This window comes from Poecilia latipinna, unplaced genomic scaffold (genome assembly GCF_001443285.1).
Source record: "Poecilia latipinna isolate Pla-1442-1.1 unplaced genomic scaffold, P_latipinna-1.0 Scaffold2633, whole genome shotgun sequence".
In the NCBI taxonomy this organism is placed as follows: Eukaryota; Metazoa; Chordata; class Actinopteri; order Cyprinodontiformes; family Poeciliidae; genus Poecilia; species Poecilia latipinna.
This window is the reverse complement of record NW_015115249.1, coordinates 32,222-51,595: the sequence shown is the minus strand read 5'-3', so window position 1 is coordinate 51,595 and position 19,374 is coordinate 32,222. Positions and strand designations below refer to the sequence as shown.

The following is a 19,374-nucleotide window of genomic DNA, read 5'->3' as shown; positions in this document are numbered from 1 at the left end:
TGGAGTTGCCACCATTGCTCTACACTCATTAGTACCAACTAAGCACCATTTAACCCTGCATGAGCATACCTGAGTATCGTTGCTATGCCCATCAGTTTATGACCACTGTGGACCCATCTTCCGATACTTAATTCTAGTAGGACAATGCAACATGTCACAAAGTTCTGATTATATCTAGTACACAACAGTGAATTCACTGTAGTCCAGTGTTCTCCACACTCAACAGATCCAAGTACAAGGATCTGGATTTGGGATGTGGTGGAAGTGGGACTCCATATCATGAATGCACAGAAGACAGATCATCAACTGTGAGACAATATCATGTTAATATATGGAACAAGATGTCTGAGGAATGTATCTGACACTTTGTTGAATCTATATGATACAAAATTAAGGCAATTCTGCATGCAAGATGCGCCCAAACAGACACTAGGACAGTATACCTATTAAAATTATTTAAGTCTTTTATTCAATTTCCTCTAAAGCTCTTTTCCTGGGGTGCTGTGGCACAGGGGCAAAGCACAACCCATGTATTGAGGCCTTAGTCTTCATGCCAGTGGTTGCAGGTTCGAGTCGCGGCCTGGTGACATTTGCCGCATGTCTTCCCCCTCTCTTTCCTCTCAAACTACTTTCAAATAAAGGCCACTAGAGCCAACAAAACCTTTAAAATATATATATATATATAAAAAGCTCTTTTCCTTGCTTTGTTTGAATGGGGCTTAATAAATAAACAAGGAAGAAGGTCCAGTTCATATCAGCCAGTCATTGTCTGTGGAGCAATTCCTCCTCCTAAAGAAGTATGTGGTGACAGTGGGACGAACTAGTTTCCTTTTCACATGAAGAAACCTGCAACTGAGCAGCCTATATTTTCTATACTTTAGGACTTGCTTTAATTAGGAACCTTTTACAGACCAGATCATTTATATAATGTAACAATGTAGGGTGCACTTTTTTATGCATTGGTAGTGTTTAAACCTTTCAAGAAAAAAAAAAAAAAAACTTTACCCAGATTTGTAAAGGGACAGATTGAGAACCAGGGCATTTATATCTTCAAACTGTAAAGTGTACTTGTACAAAAATGTTTAGTCGACTATTGTTCAAATTATACTCTGATACTTCATCAACACGTCTCCTTTGTAATTAAATTATCATATTTCATCCTGCTGACAGAGAAGATGACAGCAGGACAAGTCAGCTTGACAGATTTGTCAACAACACTTGTTTCAAAGAAGCACATAGCACTTCTGACAGCCTGTTAAACATTTCAACTGCTTTTTCCCCTGCATTGTTTCTTCACTCACTGTCACCCTAGTTTTATACCAGAGGAACATATACTGGCTCAACTTGCAGAAAAATGTTGCAGTGGACAATCAGTTGATTGTATTCTACCAGTATAATGAATTAAGTCCATTAAACAATGAGCATCTGAAAATGTAGCATCATAGACAAACTACTAAAATTAACATTGCTGCTGTTGTTAAACATTATGCTATTAGGTCTTTAACCAGAAAAGAGAGAAACCTGAATGTTCATGCAGCATTATATGAGGTGGTGTGTGTGAAGAGAGCAGGCCAGGCAGACCAGAACATGGACACACTGTTACAATGTGAATAACAGACAGTAAGCAACAAGCTGGTGAGTATTACTAATCTACAACCTTTTAGCCTTTTTTAAGAGTTATTTATTTGAAAGTTGTCAGACAGAAAAGTGAGATATGAAAGTAGGGGAAGACAAGCAGCAAAGATCATCAGGCCGGGACTCGAACCTGCGGCAGCCACATTGAGGACTAAGGCCTCCTTACATGGGACACGCTTTATCCCTGCACCACTGGCACACCCTAGTCTGGCCTATTTTTAATGTTGGCGTAGTAGACTAAACTCACAGCTGATGTGGTTCAGAAATACCACTGCTCTGTCCAAGACAAAGGGGTCCAGCTGTGATGTCAAACGTGGATTCTGGAGTCATCAGTGACTTTGTGTCTGTTTGCATGATTGATTTTTTTTTATCTGTAATAATGGTTTGAGATGATGTTTGTTGTGGGTTAATATAAAAGAAACTGAAGGGAGTCGAGTCAATCGTGAAACTGGTTTGGCTATATACTGATATTTCTAAGTATATTGTATTATTGTACCCTCCCATTTCTGGCTTAGAGGAGAGTCTGGTTGCTACACAAACAGCTTTGTTCTTTCCTCTCCACCAGGTCGCTATTGGAACTAAGAATTTGTTCTTAACAACTCACTTGGTTACATAAAGGTTAGATAAAATAAAATAGTTGAGGTTTCAGCAGGTCAGATGGCTGAAATTAAAGTAGAAAACTGCCTCAGATTTAACTTTGCTGCATTAACATGACTTGTGCTCTATGGTAGCGTCATAGCACAGAATTTCATAAGAAAAAAGATTAAATCCAAATGAACCTCTCTCATCTGAAAATGTTTGACAGTACACTTGCCTGCACTGCAAGTCAGAGAAAAAGATGAGAGGTTGGAAATACACAGAAGCAAAGCTCTGGTGTCCAAAAGTAATACACAGCACAGGACTAAAACTAATTCAATATCAGATTTAATATGAACAATAGGCATGGTTTAAAAAAAAAAGAATAATCTGAGAATAGTACAGAATCTCAGAATCTGTACAACCTCTTATCATGATGGTCAAAAAGAAAATATGTTTGAAGTTTTCACTTAATAAATGATCTGTCCATTTAAAAAAAAAATATATATATATATGATTGATAATCTAACACATTCTACTCGTCTCTCTTGGAGAAAAACTGTTACAAATTCACACTCTTGTCTTGTTCTCTCTATTTTATTTTTATTGTTTTTAATTTGACTTCATGATTTTTCTAGGCAGGATAGTAACTGCTACAGTCTTTCTTGTCTTCTACTGATTGCTGCTGAACACCATCACTGTCAGTGCTAAGCAGGAACAAACCATTTCATGCAGATTCATGGGGGGAGTTCAGTACAAACATGGAGGTGTGGTTTTTGGTCTGGGAGGGATAACATTTAATTTTTCCTGCTAAAAACAATTTTAGAAATCACAATAACAGGGCCGCAACTGACAGGGCCGCAATTTTTTATATATATATTTCTGTAAAAAAATAAATAAAATAAATAATAATAATAATAATAATACTTTATTGTGCGGGGGCCCCTGTTGGTCAAGGGCCCTTGGAATTGTCATAACTTTTCCCCTCTATAAGATGCCCCTGGAATACCATGCAAATGTTTCAGTAATTTTTTTTCCAAGAAAGTACACTCATTAAAGATTCCTTCCACACAGTTATGGGCCCAAGCATTTACTTTTATTTTGATGGTTCAGACTTGCAGCTAATGAAAACTGGCCAATGGACTACTTGACAATAGTCCTGAGATTCTCTGTGTGGTTTAGGTCAACCCAGTTTCTGGCATTACCATTGGTGACTAAAGCAGGCACTAGTACTTTTGGCACTACGGGTTGGTACCTAAACCTTCTGTAAAATGAAATCAACACCTCCATAAAGCTTGTCAGAAGATGAAAGAATTGACCACCACAAATAATTCAGAATGAACAGACAACAAAAGAACCTAAAGTTGTCTTACATTAAATAGTTTGATTTTTTTTTTTTTGCTAATTGTAGGATCTGAATTGATTCTTTTTACATTTCAGGTCTATAGTACACCTACAAAGGAAGAAAGATGTATTATTCTTATTACACAGGTGAAGGACTTAAGTATTGTGCAGATTCAAAAGCAATCTGTCCAAAGCTACTGGCTGTTTACCAAGCCTAGCAGAAATAAAGATGGAACAGCTGAGCTCTGTGAAGAAGTCTTTGTGTGAGTTGGTCTTTTCTGATTTGTGTCATAATGTGCTCACTGATCACAGTGCTGTGCATAGTCATGCACACCAAAAGGAGACCTCTGGTTATGAGGAGACATTTCCCAGGGGATAGGCAGAGCTCTGGCACAGATGTGCCCTGCTCTAGGTAGTAAAGGAATGAATTGAGAATGCAGTGACTCAGATTACCAATAATCTCAGTCTCTCATACACACTGGCAAACTCAAATTAGCAGGAGAGGAAGAAAGTCCTTGTCCACCTGCAGGATAATCTCAGTGGTAAAATAATTTTTAGTAGCATTATTAGTTATCAGTCAGTCAAAGGGTACAAGTCTCTGAACAGCTGAATGTTCCTAGTGTAGTTTGCCTTGTGGTCCGAAAGAGGACAATTCTACACTTGGCAAGAAATAGTCCCGCTTTTCCAAGGAAGCACTGAACTAATCAGGAGAACAAAAATCAGTGGCACGATGGCTAAAAAATCCAAAAGACACTTAAAAAAATGAGTAGAAAATAATAGACCTGTAGTAACTTAAGATGTTTGCTAACATTTAGAATTGGAAATAACACATTTGGCAGTAGTAACCCAATTTATATGATAAGTTAGTAATATATCAATAATGTGTTATACAACCACATGGAAGACCTGGAGGTCTTCCATCTGCCACCATCAAAGTTCCAATCATAAGACACTCTCCACTCCTATGAAGAGTGTTGTAGTACCAAATTGTAAGGTGGCTCCTTGACTGATGCTTCATTTAATTGACATCTGCAGATTTTGGAACCCAAAGTAACATTTTGCAAAAACTAGACAGAAATAAGAGGAAATACACTGAACAGTCTGCTGGGATGAGAGATGCGATGATCAATTACTGCTTTTCTTTGAGGTCTAACCTGCTGATTCCACTTTTTCATTCTCAAGACTGAAGATGCAACACAAAATAAATCAGAATCTACATAGAATTAAATGCTACAACAAAGACTAACAAGAGAAAATAAGACATCATAAAATTATTTAAGAGTGGCTTAAGATGAGAGGCAGAGCGAGCACCCCACATACAGAGTCTGTGGTTCAATTCCTGTGTTCAATTCCTGACTCTCGGATCTTTGTTTCATCTCTTTCCCCCTTTTCTTTCCACCCATTTCCTGTATGGTGACTACTAATAAAGGTCTGTAGTGCTGAAAAAAAAATCTAAAAAGAAGATTGACATAAGAGTAGCTGTGACCCTCTTCAGTTAACCAGTTTCAGTAGACTTTTAAATGTATGAATGTATAAATGTATGAATTCTGGGACTCAGGTATATTTTTAAGATGCAATGGAATGTCACAGAATGTTGAATAAACTACTTATAATATTAATTTCTTTGAACAATTTAAGCTGTATGTGTTGTTTATTGCAAACACCTGAACAATTTATTTTCCTGTTTTTCACACACAGAGAAAAATGAATTCTGGAGGACAACAGAAGGGCTCTAATCTAAATCCTGATCTATCAGTCTGTGTTTGCTTAGCCTGGCTGTGCCACTGTTGCCATGCCAATGCCAAGCACCCCTAATTAGTCCACTGACAAGCTTCACTCCAAATACACTCGGCAGGCAATAAGGACAACTTTAACTGCTCAAATGGTAGCCAGATTGGAGCAATCAGGCATGCACCATCCGGCAGGTGCTATGCAAACACAAACGGTGGAGGAGTGGCCAAAGTCCTGACAAAATGCATATGGTCATTACAACTGCCATAGACACCATTTATGTCAGATGTTTTAAATCAAGTCATATAAATGTAATTTGATATTACTATAGAAAAACTAAAAAACAACGGGTGGATTGGATGCAGTGATGAAGACAATCCAGAAAGCCCTGAATAAAAAATTTATAGGAGTATAAAAATTAGCTAAATCTGAGACCAAATAGTCAAGCGTATAGGTATAGAGGAGAAAACAGAAAAAGATTGCTAGAGATGGCCAATAGAGGAGGTGATAGATGAGTGGGGAGTGCTGCTGGAGGCAGGAAAAGCATGACATAGAGACAGACGGAAAGAAACACAGCAGAGAGGAGAGGAGAGGAAGAGCAGCAGCGTCTCCACCGTTTGCTCTAGCCTCTCTTGCTGTACACCTTCTTCTCTTTAATTTTACATTCTGAAGGGATTCAACAGCGTACCACAGACGATTCACTGAAGGGGAAACAAGCTAAAGCTCACCATTACCTTTGAGCAGCAGGATATCTTTGGTGACAGATGACAAAGCTTCACACAGAAAGATCGTACTTCTCAGGTAAACTAACGCTTGACAATTACAAGAACGCTGTTGCTGGTTTGCATGTGTGGCAAGAAGCTACTGCAAAAATATATGTTAATCAAAAACACATGTTGGCAGGTTGGAGGTTTGAACCAGGTTTTTACACAATAATTATTTAACCAAAAGAACAATTGAACAAGATAATTCCCAGCACAGTCAAGTCTCACAGAGACAACCTCTCGGACTCGGACCACTCACAGTGCTGGAAACTAAACATGCTAAAGCAGTCCTTACTGCTGGTGAGCTAAACAAATGCTTTGTGTCAAAAATAATATATTCAACAGCTGGAGAAACTATTGCTTCAATTTCAGTTTAGAGTTCTAACACCGGGTGCTGTAAAAGTCAGCTTTTTTCCACAGTTCTATTAAGTGCCTCAAAACAAAGAACCCCATCATTTTTATTCATCAACCAACAGCATGGACTTTGATTCACTTTTACTGTCACACACTGTGCAACATTAAAAAAGTTACATTAAAGATAAGCTTAAATAAAAGTTACATTAAATGCCAATGATAGGGAAAGTGCCCTATTGACTTGCACTAGTTTTTTTTTTGTTTTTTTTTCTCATTTAGTATTAAATTTATTAGCCACAAAATATTAGCTAGGCCTACTATTGGCTCTGTAGCAGCTAACCGTGTTAAAGCTTCCCTGGATAAGAGGTCCTGTGGGTCGAATTTCAGCTGCTTACCTCCACTCGTCCCATTCTTCTGAACTTGGGAGGTAGAATCCTATCCCAGAGATGGCCGTCCTTATTGTCACTACCTGGGATAACTTGGATTTAGTATGGAAACTATGGACCACACAAGCTGAGATGCTACACAATTCAAATTCTACACCTATTAAAACATTTTGATCGACTGCTTTGGAATGCATTTAAAGTCATTTAAATAAAAAATAAAAGATCTATTAGGTCACCCCAAAAGAAAGAAATATTTCAGATTTTCACATTTATTCCAGTTTATACCTTATACCCACATTTTTATTAGGGAATGTAGTAAATGCTTAAAAATAAAAGAAAATGTATAAATATAGTGATTCTGAGCAATAAAAAAGGTCATATTTAAATGTTTAAGCTAGTCAGTAAATGTATAATACACTCCTCTGAGACAGTCTGCAGACAAGTAGTTCACAGTTTTCGCTGCTCATTTGCTGAACAACATATGATGAGAAGCATCAAAGACTCAGAGCAGGGCAACTAAAACTGATTAAACAGACACTCTTCATACACACAAACAACTCTGTAACCATTCACAGGCAGGCATCTAAGTATCAGGGGATGATGGCTGAGCTTTAATTGGACTATGTGATCCAACAGCCAGACCACAGGATAATAATCTATTTCAAGGTGACCCAAAGATTTTGTTCTTTCCTTGTCTCCACAGAATCTGAATGGGAGCAGAAGATAATCTCAGGGGAAGTGATGACTGGGGAACATGCCTGTTCTCTGCCTCCCTCACAGCCACTTCAACCATTTATAAAGTATTAAGGATGTCCAGAATGAAGGGCACTGGAGACTTGAATGTTGTAAAAGGTCTTACCATGACGTACATCAGGATATCTAGCCATTGGTTCCACGTTTGGACTTAAGGGATTTGAAGAGGAAATTGCTTTGAGCTCACTGGAGAAACCACACAAAGTTGCATTCCTTCTCTGTGGTAGTTTTTCTTGTAATTTTTTTCTCTCTGATGTTCTCTGGAATTTTTTACACTTGCAAGAGGTGAATATAAGGATCTCCAAATAGACGACTCTGAAAGTGTGGAAACATTCCATGGATAATAGTGATTGGTAGAGCGAAGAAGGACTGTTAAGAAGCTGTCATTATTTTGCCCTGGAGATGACAACAGTTCAAGCACAAAGGCACAATGACAAGATTGAGCTTTGTATGAAAGAAACCATTGATCTTAGTGCACCACACTGATGCTGCAAGGCACGAGGGGTGGGTGAGTGCTGCTTCTGCTTGCACTTGAATATCTATTATCCCTAATCGTAAAGATCACTAAAACACTTCTGGATTTTTAGTAATTATATTAAGCTGATAAAGAAAGGCCATTGTAAATCCAAGTGGCATGATGGGAAGTGACCTCATAAAGTCTCAACATAGTGGGATGACGTGACATACTCCAGTAGGATCCTTGTAGCAACTGTGACAGCTGAGTCGAGAGGACAGTAATGGGAGGGATCGGTGAGTCAAAGCCTGATATCACACCTGTGTTTACTTGTCTTCAGTTCAAACCACAAGAGGAACCAAGGTTTCCTCATAGTGTGTTCCGGTGTCTGACTTACTGATTCAGCAGAAAAACCAGGACACTGCAAAGATGTCAAATAATAATAATAATAATAATTATAATAATAATTGTTCACATTTTCCAAGTATAAAGGGTCAAAATGTGGTGGAGAATATTTCTGATGCATGAAAAGGTTTTAAATTAAATTTCAAATTAATGTGGGAAAACCCTTTGTTTTTTTCAGAAAGTCAAAGTCTACACCCTGATTCAAATTATTCAAAGTTTTCTTTGGACAGGTTAACCCTAATTTATTCATACCCCTGGTGGACTGGCATTTTTACCGTTTACTCTAGAAACAGATTTTTGGTGATGAGCTCCAACTTGCAGGTTGGAAGACCTCCCTGCCATCACTTCAGTCTTTAGGTCCCTTCACAGATTCTACATTAGACTCAGGTCTCCCTGTTAGAAAAGAAAATGTTGGTAAAATAAAAAAGATTAACAATTTTTGGTGTTTAATTGTAGTCACATAACAGATAAGACTTGTCTTGTGACTAAATATTGCTTTCAAAGACTTAATTTTATACTTATTTTACAATAAGTTGCTAAGTTGCTATTACTAGCAACATGAAAATTTGATTTTATTTATGCACTATGTGGATGGTTTTTGAGATGGAGTTGTGTGGGAAACTTATCAAGTAGATATCTTGCCTGTATTAAATATCAGATTACATAATCAACCTTAAGTAAATAACACTTCAAATTCACTTTCTTATAAAATGGGCACTAAGCATACAAAAAAGGAGCACCAGCAAAACCAGGCTGCCATGGATTTTTTTAGATGCTTCATGAACAATTTCAATGATTATCATAATAGATAGACAATTCAGATAGATGAACAATTCAGATTACAAAAGTGAAGGACCCATTTAAAATAATCTATAACTATCAAGATATATTTTTAAAAACTATAAACTAAATACATAAATTTCCTTTACCAGACATGAGGAAACAAGAAGAAAAAAATCTTAATAGTGCCATTCATATTGAATTCATTTTAGTAAGACTACAAAAGTATTATTCAACTTTAGTATAAAATAATTCAAACAGCATTTAGAACACTGGGTGCTGCTTCTTTGACTTGTAAAACTGATCTACTGGTTGCTCCAAATAGTTAATTAGTGCTTCCAAATATAGTCTGATATGTCATATTATTGTCACAATGGCATACCCTATGTCTGTCATATTGCATTATAAAGGCAATCTTTATTGTCATTATAGTAATTTTTTAGACAATAATTAAACGGAAATTGTTTTTCCCCAGCACCACTACCCACTGATATTACTTAATCCTGGGTACTATGTAGACGCCCGTCAGCCCTGTGAGAAACTGCTGTACGGTCAGTAGCCTGACCTGATTTCCAATTGAGCTAATCCTTATCTGAACACATGTGGCCCTCAGGCTATTATGTTTTAACTCAAAATGAGTTACCTAAACCTGAAACAAGTGAAAATGATAAAAATTGTGAAGTCAGGACATGCACTTCATCCAAACACAGCCAAAACTGAACATTACATCCTTCATCACAAAATAGAGGTGGAATAAATTTTCATATTATGCACACTTTAAATATGTGGCATAACTAAATTACACAAAATCTCATTATATTTCCTCATATTTAGGAATATGAGGAATAAAACATATGTGTTTTTTAAAATGCCATAGCAATCAACATTGAAAACAAGGTTCAAGGTTTCCCCCAGAAAACTTGCTCTTTATGTTTTTCCTCCAAAGTAGCCAGACCTGTGCCTGTTATTTTTGTTTGATTGCAGTCATTGAACTGTTAAAATGACCATTAGTTGAATATCAGGCAAAATCTAAAAAAAGGTATTACGGTTATACAAGGGATTTATGAGTAAAAAAACATATTCAACTTCATATGTGAAAACAAAATAGGAAAATGAAAGTAAAATGGAAATCACAGAAGAATGGAACAGTTAATTTGTGACAGTTTGGAGATGTACCGATTCGTACTCATGGAGAGAATTTAACTGGACATGCCTGATTAGATTTTTTATAACACCAAAACAGAAAATTTATTGTACCAGGGCAGAGCCTAAATGCTGGAGGCAATGTGGAAACACAGAACCAAACCACTGGCATATATTCTGGGACTGTACAATTATAAGACACTGTTGGATAGAAATACACAAAACTATTGAAAATATCTAGAATATAAGAATACCTTTTAAATTTGCTATCTTTATTCTAGGTGACACAGAATCCCTGCCTGACAATGCAAAATATCTGTTTCAAATACTAATTACAGCCTGTGAAAAACCTGTCACCAGATGCTGGCTCCTCCCTTTAGAAGAATGGGATAGAGTGTTAATGAAATCTATCAGATGAAAAGATTAACATTTTTAATTCGTTTTCAACTGAACAAGTTTATACTATCTTGTGGTCCAAATGGGTGTCCTACGTCAACAAATCACAATATGCAAGAATACTAGATTATTGAGAATTAAAAAAGAGAGGGTTCATTCTTCAGAGTGTGTTTATTTGCTATATAATTTACTTATTGTTATAAACATAAAAGTAACGTTTTTCCAAAATAATACTCCCTTGTTCCATCTTTTTTTTGTTTTTGTAAATGGAAATGTAAAGAGAAGGAATTATGTATCTGATCATAGACTGAAATTGTGCTCTTGTAATCTTCTCAATACCTCTAAAATAAAGAATAATAAATAAATAAAAACATAAAAAACATTTTTTTTAAATGACCATTAGTTGTGCTGTGCATTTCAACAATATTCAGACAGCATCACATCTAAAACATCTAGCTGATAAAAATTATGTGAAAGTTATGTTTTAATAAAATGCAAAAAGTATGTAGTAAAAACATGCCCAGAGAGATACGTGATTTCTCACCGCTGTAAGAACACCTTACAACGTTTTGGGTTTTTGACACAACTACATTTGTGTGGGGGGAACTAATGAGAGAGGAGCAATGATGCCTTTGTGACTGTCTATTGGGAGCAAATAACCTCAAGAGACAATTTAACGTAGGTTATGAAGTGGGGACACAACACTGACTCCCTCTTTAAGCTAAGGAGCTATAGTTATGTTAGGAAAAGAAAAGATAACTAGTTTAATACAAGTAGCTGTGACCCTGAAACAGGGTTTTTTTCTCTGCACATCACCAGAGAAAAAAGTGATGTACAGTTTTTCCACATCTAATCAAAGCATTATTTGTGTGCAAACCTCTCTCCAGGTGACTTCTTACTGGCAGGATAATGCACACAGCTGCAGTCCTAATCTCTGTCGCTACAATGAGCAACATGACTGTGCACGACACACCTAACCTCCATGACCTTGACCGAACTTCGTCTGAGGCCATTTATCCAATCAGTTTCCAGGTATTCTTTTAGCTTGGCTAATGCAAAAGAGTTGAAGGAGGAATTAAATCAAATCTCAAAATGTTTTCTGTTGCATGAATATTATTTAGTGAAACACTTCCATAAAACATTCCAAGGACCAATTTCTTTAAAACTTATTTTTAGCATTTTTGTCCAAAAATGCCAAAGTGGGATGATTCTGGCCCACCGTTACCTTTGCTTCTGTCCCGGGTTCATGACATGCACTGAGCCGTGGCCAGTCACTAAAGTTACTGTTCCACTAACAAGTTGGTTACTTGTTCGTGGAAATAGTAGAATAGGCCTTTTTTAAAATAAAAAAAATGAAGAAATGCCAGAAGACTTTATGGGAATAAATGATATACAACCATACCAGCATGAACCCGAACCTGAACTGGATGCCCCTTGTCGTTTCATCTCATTTTCTGGCATCACAGAAAATACAGTATTATAAAATAGATTTTATAATACTGAATAAGAATATCTATATTTAAAAACACTTTTCAGTTCTCAGGAAACAATGTCCATATTAGCATGAGACTGCTCAGAGAACACAGTCATAGAAAAATTTAATACTGTACTTTTTCACAACACAAGATTTCTGTTATTTCTATTGGAAGGTTTCCTTGACAAGCTTTCTGGTTTTGGAGGTCGTGTTGGGCCTAAGCTCCAATCTTACGGTGCTGGTCCTCTACTGCATGAAACAGAACCTCATCAGCTCCGTTTCCAATATCATCACCATGAACCTGCATGTGGTGGATGTGTTGGTGAGTTCTCACTTCCACTAGTTTATACCTTTTATGTTTTTGCATTAACCTCAATGGTTGAAGATTAAAATTTCAGCTGCTACCCTATCCCCCTTCACAACAAAATCATTATCACTTCCTTCTATATTACATTGTCAAATCATCTCTCCATCTCATCGGCTATGTTAAATAAACTTTTGAATTTAGTTAACTTCAGTGCAAAATTAAATTTCCTTCAAATCCTGCTGTAGAGATATACCAAAATGTATTTACCACCAACTTAATTAGGGTTGCCTGTCCACATATGTTAAAGACAACTTGTTCAAGTAATCACATAACACTTATATAGTGTATTTCTGGACACTCAAATATGCTTTACAATGAAATCAGTCATTCTCATTTATGCAGCATCATTCACACACTGATGCTAGTAAGTTACAAGATTGTAGGCACAGTTATGATGACCACTACCAGCATTCAAGGTAGTTGAAGTGTCTTGTCCAACACAACACAGACAGAGACTGGCAAAGCATGGACTCGAACTAGCAACCCACCATTGCCTCTACAAAGTACAAAGTAAGTCAAAAACAGTATCTGAAGTAATAGTCAGTAATAGATTGAGTCGCAATTTTTGATATTTGTATCATGGAGGTGCGCGCTCACCTCCATGTTAACAGGCCACATTAACAGTAACGGAAGATTAAATATATAAATAAATAAAGGGGCACCTTATTACATTTAGAACAATAGGTGCCTCTAGGCATTGCATGGGAGGCAAAAGTGCAAAGCAAAGTAATCCACTCACATTCCAAGGCAAAGCCTGCCATTGCTATGACCTGCCATAGGAATGGCAGGCCCCGATTAACATAGTTGCAATAAGGATATGTGGGGTTTAAAAAAAAAAAAAAAAAAAAAAAAAAAAAAAAAAAGCAGAATAACACACCAGGTGGAAAAATACTGCCTGGTCTGATGAGTCTTCAATTCTCCTCCAACACAAGCGGATCAGAATTAGGAAAAAAGATGAAAGCATGGATCCCTCCTACATTGTGAGAGGGATATTTTATTGGTGCACTTTAAGCTTCTTAGACTAAAGCCTAAAGTGCTAAATAAGCATTTTTTAAACCCCATCGCTTTCCTGAGTATTATCATCAATATGAACCTTGTACTAGAAAGGTGTACCCAATGAATGGCTGATGACAAATAGCCAACTCATTAATCATACCGATTTTGTAAAATGGCTGAAAAGGCAGCTGAACCTGATTCACTGAAGAGAAACATACAACTGCAAATTAAGCTATAAATAGGAGGGAAGCAGCTTCACAAGCCATTCATTTATTGTTTCTATATTCATTAATCAGTGACACTATGGATTTTTTTTTTATGAAACGGAGTGGGGAGAATAGACCTGATGATCACTGACGTAGGCCAATGACGGGAAAAGTGGACAATTCTGATTGATTGTTTCTGTAACACAAGAATCTAGTTTATCCAATCTTTACTGCTTATGTATAGTTAGCTGAGCACCTGCAAAATACAATGATTAGCATATAACTGATAACCTTTCCAGATAGTTTCATTTCTTCCAAAGCCCCTCTTATTGGGCAGTTTTGGCTCAGGATGTCAGATTTCGTCATGTAATTAGTGGGTTGCTTGTTCAAACCTTTGGCAAGACACTTCACCTCCAGGTGCCGGTCAGCCACCTCTTTTCTGTCAGTCTGCCCCTGTGGATACAATGTAACCTACCACTATCAGCATGTGAATGTGTGTATGAATGGGTGCATGACTGATAGTAGTGTAAGGCACTTTAAAAGTCCTAGGACTTGATAAAGCGCTATACAATTGCAAGCCATTTACTTTTTGTTATTATTTCTGGTACCACTGTTTTTAACAAACCTGAGATTAAAAAACTGTTATATTTAGAATGTAACATGAATTCCTTTCCTATTCCAGGTGTGTGTAGGCTGTATTCCGCTGACAACTGTAGTCATCCTACTTCCTTTGGAAACAGACACAGCCTTGATCAGCTGCTTCCATGAGGCCTGTGTGTCTTTTGCAAGTGTGGCTACTGCTGCAAATGTCCTGGCCATCACTGTGGACCGTTATGATATCTCAGTTCGACCAGCAAACCGTGTGCTAACAATGGGTCGAGCTGTGGCTCTGCTGGGATCCATCTGGGCTCTATCCTTGTTCAGTTTTTTTGTTCCATTCATGGAAGTGGGTTTCTTCATCAGATCTGGTACAGATCTTGTAAACCAGACTGCAATAGTGAAAGTCTCTCAGATGAATGAATATTACTCAGAGCTAGGCTTATATTACCACCTGCTAGCACAGATCCCCATATTCTTTTTCACAGCTGTGGTAATGCTGGTAACTTACTACAAGATCCTTCAAGCACTTAACATTCGCATTGGAACACGCTTTCAACACAACTTACCCAAGAAAAAGCAAAAGAGCAAAAACAACATATCTTTGAGCACTGCCACACAAGCAGAGTCTACAGAAGCTTCACAGAGCAGCACCACAGGCAAGGGTAGTGGAAATGCACCTTTAGGCATGCGGACATCCGTATCTGTCATAATTGCACTAAGAAGAGCGGTGAAGCGCCATCGAGAGAGAAGGGAAAGACAGAAACGAGTTTTTAAGATGTCTCTTCTGATCATCTCTACATTCCTTCTGTGCTGGACCCCAATAACTATCCTCAACACAATCATACTCAGTAATGGTCCCAGTGACCTGACTGTACGCCTTCGGCTTGGTTTTCTGGTAATGGCATACGGAACCACCATCTTTCATCCTCTCCTATATGCCTTCACTCGGCAAAAGTTCCAGAAAGTTCTCAAAAGTAAGATGAAAAAGAGGGTGGTGTCTGTAGTGGAAGCAGAACCAACACCAAACAATGTGGTCATCCATAACTCCTGGATTGACCCCAGGAGAAACAAAAAGGTCACGTTCAAGGAGACTGAGGCCAGACAAAAGTGTCTTTGCTCAGAGGAAGCAGAGTGACAGACTGAACTCATGTAAATATGTCAAGAAAGCACACAGAAAAGTGAATGAACTAAAACATATGGATGAGGAGCAGAAAGCAGAAAATGGTGGAAAAAAGAGTGGGAAGCAAAAATCTAATGAAAATGTTAGATGAAGCTGAAAATCAGGTTGACATACTGTATGAAGGATGAATGCTAAAATGATGGTATCATCATTGTTATGGAATTGTTATGACATGAACAAAGTTTCATCTTTATAAGATGAAACTTGAGATAATACTTGTTAAAGGTTTTCTCTGAGAAAGAGACATGGGTTATACTAACGTAATGCTATTTATTATAGACTCCCAGAGACTGAAATAAAGGAAGTTACTGTTGCAAAATTGATTCAATCAGTAGCTCCTGTTGTTCAGTGTAATACAGTGTGAGACAAAGAGTCACATAACACTTGGTTTGTCACCATTTGTAATAAATACCCAAGGGCACAGTATTTGTCAGGATCGCGTTGTCTACAATTTCCTCCTGAGTGACTCAAAGTGACAATGCATCAGACAAATAAGCATTAAAACTTTCTGTACATCTACATTGTTCTTATCTTTTTATTTTTGTTTAATTATTTAAACAAAAGAATACAAGAAGACCCCATAATATGAAAGCATTGTGAAACTGACAGATGGTAATTGATAGTTTCTCAAGATGCAGGAAGTTTGGATACTTGTTACAGCTACTAGAGACTCCCCTAGGACCTGTGGCAGATGCACAACTGTTTATTTAAGGTCTCTTAAAAAATGGGCCACTTACCAGTAACAAAGTATAGAACTGTTTTAAATGGGACAAATGGAAAATACACTTTTTTAGCTCAAATACATTTTGTGTACTTGGACCCTCAGAAAAAGTTAGAAAATTTAGTCTCTCCCAGTGCTGCATAGATATCTTTATATTAAGCTTGGATAATATTTTTCAGTCATTCAATTTCCTCTATATCCCACTATGTTTATTGTTTTTTTGCTTGCTTTTCGTTTTTAATCTATAATGTCAGTATTTGCTGCACGAGTTCTAAACAAAATAATAGACTAATGAGATGAGATTCCACTTTGATTATTAAAGTTATGTGGGCTTCCTCAGCAGAATCTCAGCAGAACCACAGGCTGATTTCCTTCATACCATGCTGTTATAATGCAGTAAATCAAGGAAAAGAAGTTCAGACCAAGAACAGAGTGCATATACTATGTAGAACACAAACATACTGCTCAGTAGAATAACATTTCTGTATTAGAACTTCTCTGTTCTGTATCTACCAAATTACATCTATTTACATTTATTTGCAGGCCACAGGAAACACTGGAACTTGTGAACTGACGTTTTTGCTTCTAATAAGTAAGACTAGTGTGTTAAATAGATAACCAACAGCACTGACCTGGAAAACATAAATGGAAAAGACCTACATCTGCATAGCCCTGTTTGGCAACACTTTATTTGAAGGGGTGTGCATAAGACTGACATGACACTGTCATAAAGATGACATAACATCTGTCATGAACATGAAGGAGTCTTTATGAATGTTGTCATGAAGTGTAATTTGGTAAATAATGTCACTTTTAATGCAAAGTTGCTCTAAAAGTTGAATTGAAAGTCCATTAAAAGTGCCAACTTTGCATTAAATTGTCATTATTTACAAAATCATACAAAGTTGGCACTTTGCATACTGGATGCAAAGTGCCAGGATGCTGAACCACTAAAGACACAATAGCCACTGTTGCCATCATCGTCCAATTTCTGCAATAAAATTGGATCTAGAGTTGGAGTCCTGCTTTATCATTAACACTTTTCCTCTACTGACTGTGAAGGTTGCACCACATGTAGATAATCAGTGTTAAAGACCAAGAATGTTTTAAATATTGCTTAAATCCTTGAAAGATCTTTCGAACAATTTTTAAGAGGGCATTACAGAGCTTTAGGTAAGAATCATCTCTGATCTGGGTATGTGCATGAGTAGAACATTAAACCATGAAATACAGTCAGGAAAATAAGTATTTGAACAGCCTTCGACTTTGCAAGTTCTCCCACTTAGAAATCATGGAGGGGTTTGAAATTTCCATGTTAGGTACATGCCCACTGTGAGACACATAATCAAAAACAAAAAATCTGTAAATCACAATGTATGATTTTTTTAAATAATTTATTTGTGTATTTCTGCTGTAAATAAGAATTTGAACACCTGCCAATCAGCAAAAAATTCTGGCCCTCAACGACCTGTTAGCCCACATCTAAAAAGTCCACCTCTAGTCCACTTATTATTTTAAATGAAAAACACGTTAGCTGGATATAGAATCCTGTCCACCCCACACAATCAGTAAGATTCCAACTACTAACATGGCTAAGACCAAAGAGCTGACCAAAGACACCAGAAACAAAATTGTAGAGCTCCACAAGGATGGAAAAGGTTATGGGGCAATAGGCAAGCAGCTTGGTGAAAACAGATCAACTGTTGGAGCAATTATTAGAAAATGGAAGAAGTTAAACATGACTGTCAATCTCCCTCGCAAGATCTCACCTCGTGGCGTATCATTGATCTTAAGAAAGGGAAGGAGGTTGTTCCCCAAAATCTTGCAATACATGGCCCCGGTCACCCTCTCCTTAATACAGTGCAGTTGGCCTGTCCCATATGCAGAAAAACACCCCCAAAGCATGATGTTTTCACCCCCATGCTTCACAGTAATAATGGTGTTTTTGGGATGGTACTTATTCTCTAAACATAGAGGATCTTTGGAATTAAGACCAAAAAGTTCTATTTTGGCCTCATCTGACCACATAACCTTCTGACCATATGATTCCTCTAGATCATCCAAATGGTCATGGTCAAACTTAAGATGGGCCTCGATGTGTGCTGATTTAAGCAGGGGAACCGTCTGTGCCATGCATGATTTTTAAACCATGACCTCTTAGTTTATTACCCACAGTAACCTTGGAAACAGTGATGCTAGCTCTCTTCAGGTCATTGACCAGCTCCTCCCGTGTAGTTCTGGGCTGATTCCTCACCTCAGTTAGAGCATTGAAGATGGGTCGTGGCTGGGTCTTCCAGAATGACAATGATCTGAAGCACACAGCCAGGATAACCAAGGAGTGGCTCCATAAGAAGCATAGCAAGGTTCTGGAGCAGCCTAGCCAGTCTCCAGACCTAAACCCAATAGAAAATCTTTGGAGGAGCTCAAACTCCATGTTTCTCAGTGACTTCCCACAAACCTGGCTGATCTAGAGAAGATCTATGTAGAGTAATGGGCTAAAATTCCTGCTGCAGAGTGTGTAAACCTGGTGAACTACAGGAAATGATTGATCTTTGTAATCGCAAACAAAAGATGCAGTACCATTGATTTTCACAAGTATTTAAATACTTATTTGGACCAGTAACACACAAATTATTTAAAAAATCATACACCACAATTTCTGGATTTTCTTTTTTTTTTTAGATTATGTCTCACAGTGTACACGCACCTAAGATAAAAATTTAATGATTTCTAAGTGGGAGAACTTGCAAAGGCGCAGGGTGTTCAAATACTTATTTTCCTCACTTTTTCAATTTTAGGGAGAATCAAAGTGCTTCTGTGCTCTGGAGCACAACCTCACACATACTTTCATGCACACAGTTTTCTAATGATTATAAGAGGCTGATTGAATATAAACAGATATTTTAAAGTGTGCCTAAACAGAGTTTATCAAATATTCTAATGATATCCATGAACAAATGAAGATAAAACTGCACAAATGTTTGCAACAAAAACTTCAGATGAAGCATACCACAAGCACAAGTAAAAGAATGCATTACAGGGTTTCCCCCAGAAAACTTGCTAAGCCCAGTGGTCGGGGCGTCGAGGCGGTCCACCGTGTTTTTGTATT

The 19,374-nt window shown here is 37.4% G+C and overlaps 1 protein-coding gene and 1 long non-coding RNA gene across 3 annotated transcripts in view; one reads left to right on the top strand and one right to left on the bottom strand.

Moving 5' to 3' along the window:
• Positions 1-5,803: 5,803 nt before the first annotated feature.
• Positions 5,804-16,067, top strand: LOC106938583 (probable G-protein coupled receptor 22). 2 transcript variants are annotated; one of them, XM_015020675.1, is made up of 5 exons: positions 5,804-6,087; positions 7,494-8,051; positions 11,609-11,753; positions 12,371-12,517; positions 14,447-16,067. In XM_015020675.1, the coding sequence occupies exons 3-5, from the start codon at positions 11,631-11,633 to the stop codon at positions 15,497-15,499; spliced, it is 1,323 nt and encodes a 440-aa protein (XP_014876161.1). In that variant the 5' UTR covers positions 5,804-6,087; positions 7,494-8,051; positions 11,609-11,630; the 3' UTR covers positions 15,500-16,067. The 2 variants fall into 2 exon arrangements, with proteins under 2 accessions (XP_014876161.1, XP_014876160.1); XM_015020674.1 differs by having other exon boundaries at positions 7,494-8,293.
• LOC106938584 (uncharacterized) overlaps positions 8,300-19,374 on the bottom strand; it is a 24,372-nt gene continuing 13,297 nt past the window's right edge. Inside the window, exons 2-3 of the long non-coding RNA XR_001422657.1 lie at positions 12,140-12,144; positions 8,300-10,699 (exon numbers count right to left, since the gene is read on the bottom strand). This is a non-coding gene — a long non-coding RNA (uncharacterized LOC106938584). The remainder of the gene's footprint in view (positions 10,700-12,139; positions 12,145-19,374) is intronic.